The sequence below is a fragment of the Rhincodon typus genome, unplaced genomic scaffold, assembly GCF_021869965.1.
Source record: "Rhincodon typus isolate 14 unplaced genomic scaffold, sRhiTyp1.1 hic_rhity00000062, whole genome shotgun sequence".
In the NCBI taxonomy this organism is placed as follows: Eukaryota; Metazoa; Chordata; class Chondrichthyes; order Orectolobiformes; family Rhincodontidae; genus Rhincodon; species Rhincodon typus.
The window spans coordinates 78831-80524 of NW_025965700.1; the positions used below are offsets into that span (position 1 = coordinate 78831).

The following is a 1694-nucleotide window of genomic DNA, read 5'->3' on the forward strand; positions in this document are numbered from 1 at the left end:
TGAATCTGTGGAATTCACTGCCACAGAAGGCTGAGGAGGCCAGGTCACAGAGTAGATTTAAGACTGAGATAGATAGGTTCTTGATTATCAAGGGTTATGGGCAGAAAGCAGGAGAAAGGGGTTGAGGAGCTTATTGGCCATGATTGAATGGCGGAGCAGACTCGGTGGGCCGAACGGCCTAATTTCTGCTCCTGTGTCTCAGGGTCTTATGCTTCACATCGATGGTACACACTGCTGCGGCTGTGCCTGATGGGTAGAGGGAGCGAGTGCGGAATTGGTGGGTGTCTTTGGGGTGGGGCGGGGAGCGGATTTCAGCGTGTCAGTCGGGAGGGTGGAGGGGAATTGGGTCCCTCTTGCGGGTTGGACGGGTGAGGGGTTGGCAGCGGGGGATGGGGAAAGAGGAGGGGGTTTGGACCACCCGAAGCACCAGGCTAACCCATTCCCCACCCACCACCCCGGTTTTCCCCAGCAGGATGGAGCCCGGAGAATATCTGTCGCGCATTGGCTACGAGGGGGGAACGGAGCCGTCGCTGGAGAACCTGAAGGCCATCCACAGGTGCCATGTGTTGGCAGTGCCATTTGGAAGTCTGGCCATCCATTGCGGTGAGCCCATCCAACTGTCCCTGCCCGACGTCTACCGCAAGGTGGTGGTCCACAGGAGGGGGGGCTTCTGCTATGAGCTGAATGGCCTGTTCTCCTGGCTCCTGGGAGCCCTCGGCTACGGGATCCACCTGCTGTCTGGCCGTGTTCGTAACTTCCAAACCGGGCGCCTGGGACCCCCAGACGACCACCTCCTCCTGCTGGTGACGGTGGGGGGTGAGGGTGGGCATCCATGGCTCTGCGACGTGGGATTCGGGAATTCCTTCCGCTGCCCCTTGCCCCTGGAGGACGGCCTCCTGGAGCGCCAGGAGAACGGCCTCTTCCACCTGCAGTGGGCAGCGGGGGAGGGGGCAGAATGGCGGCTGAGGCGCTACCCATCCTCCAGCCCGGGCCCCACAGACGAGCCCGGCGCCACCCTCTACACCTTCGGCACCCGGCCGCGGGCCTGGCGCGACTTCGAGGGCATGTGCCGCTACCACCAGACGTCGCCCAGCTCCATCTTCGCCTGCAAGTCCTTCTGCTCGCTCCAACTGCCCGGCGGGCTGGTCAGCTACGTGGGGCGGCGCCTGATCGAGACCCAGTTCACCGCCCAAGGAGACCGCAAGTCCACCACAGAGCTGGCCGACGAGGACATACCCCGGGTCCTGAGGGACAGGTTCGGCATCGTCCTCAGGAACAGGTTGACTCCCAAAGACGAAGACATACTGCCCCCCAGGGAAGAGCCGTGACCGGGACATTGGGGTGGCGTTCCGGGGTGAGGGTGCGTTGGCGGGAGGTCAAGGACGGCGCCAACTCCTCCTGGGCTCACCAGCTCCCAACAAATGTACAGCAAATAAACAAAGTGCGTTGCAAGCGCTTGCTAAAGGAAGGTTGTTGTTGTAGCCTTCATGTCAATGCTGTCCTCAACACTGCCTGAACCCTCACAGGAATCCATGCAATAATTCGGGAATAACACACACCCGGCAGGGAGTTACAGACTGGAATCTGATCGAGGGGTTCGGGGTGGGTTTATATACAGAATAACAGATGCTCGGGAGGGAGCTACAGACTGGAATCTGATCGAGGGGGTTCGGGGTGGTTTATATACAGAATAA

The 1694-nt window shown here is 60.4% G+C and overlaps 1 protein-coding gene across 4 annotated transcripts in view; it reads left to right on the forward strand.

The window, feature by feature from the left end:
- LOC109938751 (arylamine N-acetyltransferase 2-like) overlaps positions 1 to 1468 on the forward strand; it is a 4002-nt gene extending 2534 nt beyond the window's left edge. For all 4 annotated transcript variants that reach the window (XM_048621131.1, XM_048621132.1, XM_048621129.1 and 1 more), the window contains exon 2: positions 473 to 1468. In XM_048621131.1, coding sequence (XP_048477088.1) covers positions 474 to 1328 — 855 coding nt within the window. In that variant the 5' untranslated portion in view covers position 473 and the 3' untranslated portion in view covers positions 1329 to 1468. The remainder of the gene's footprint in view (positions 1 to 472) is intronic.
- Positions 1469 to 1694: the final 226 nt, after the last annotated feature.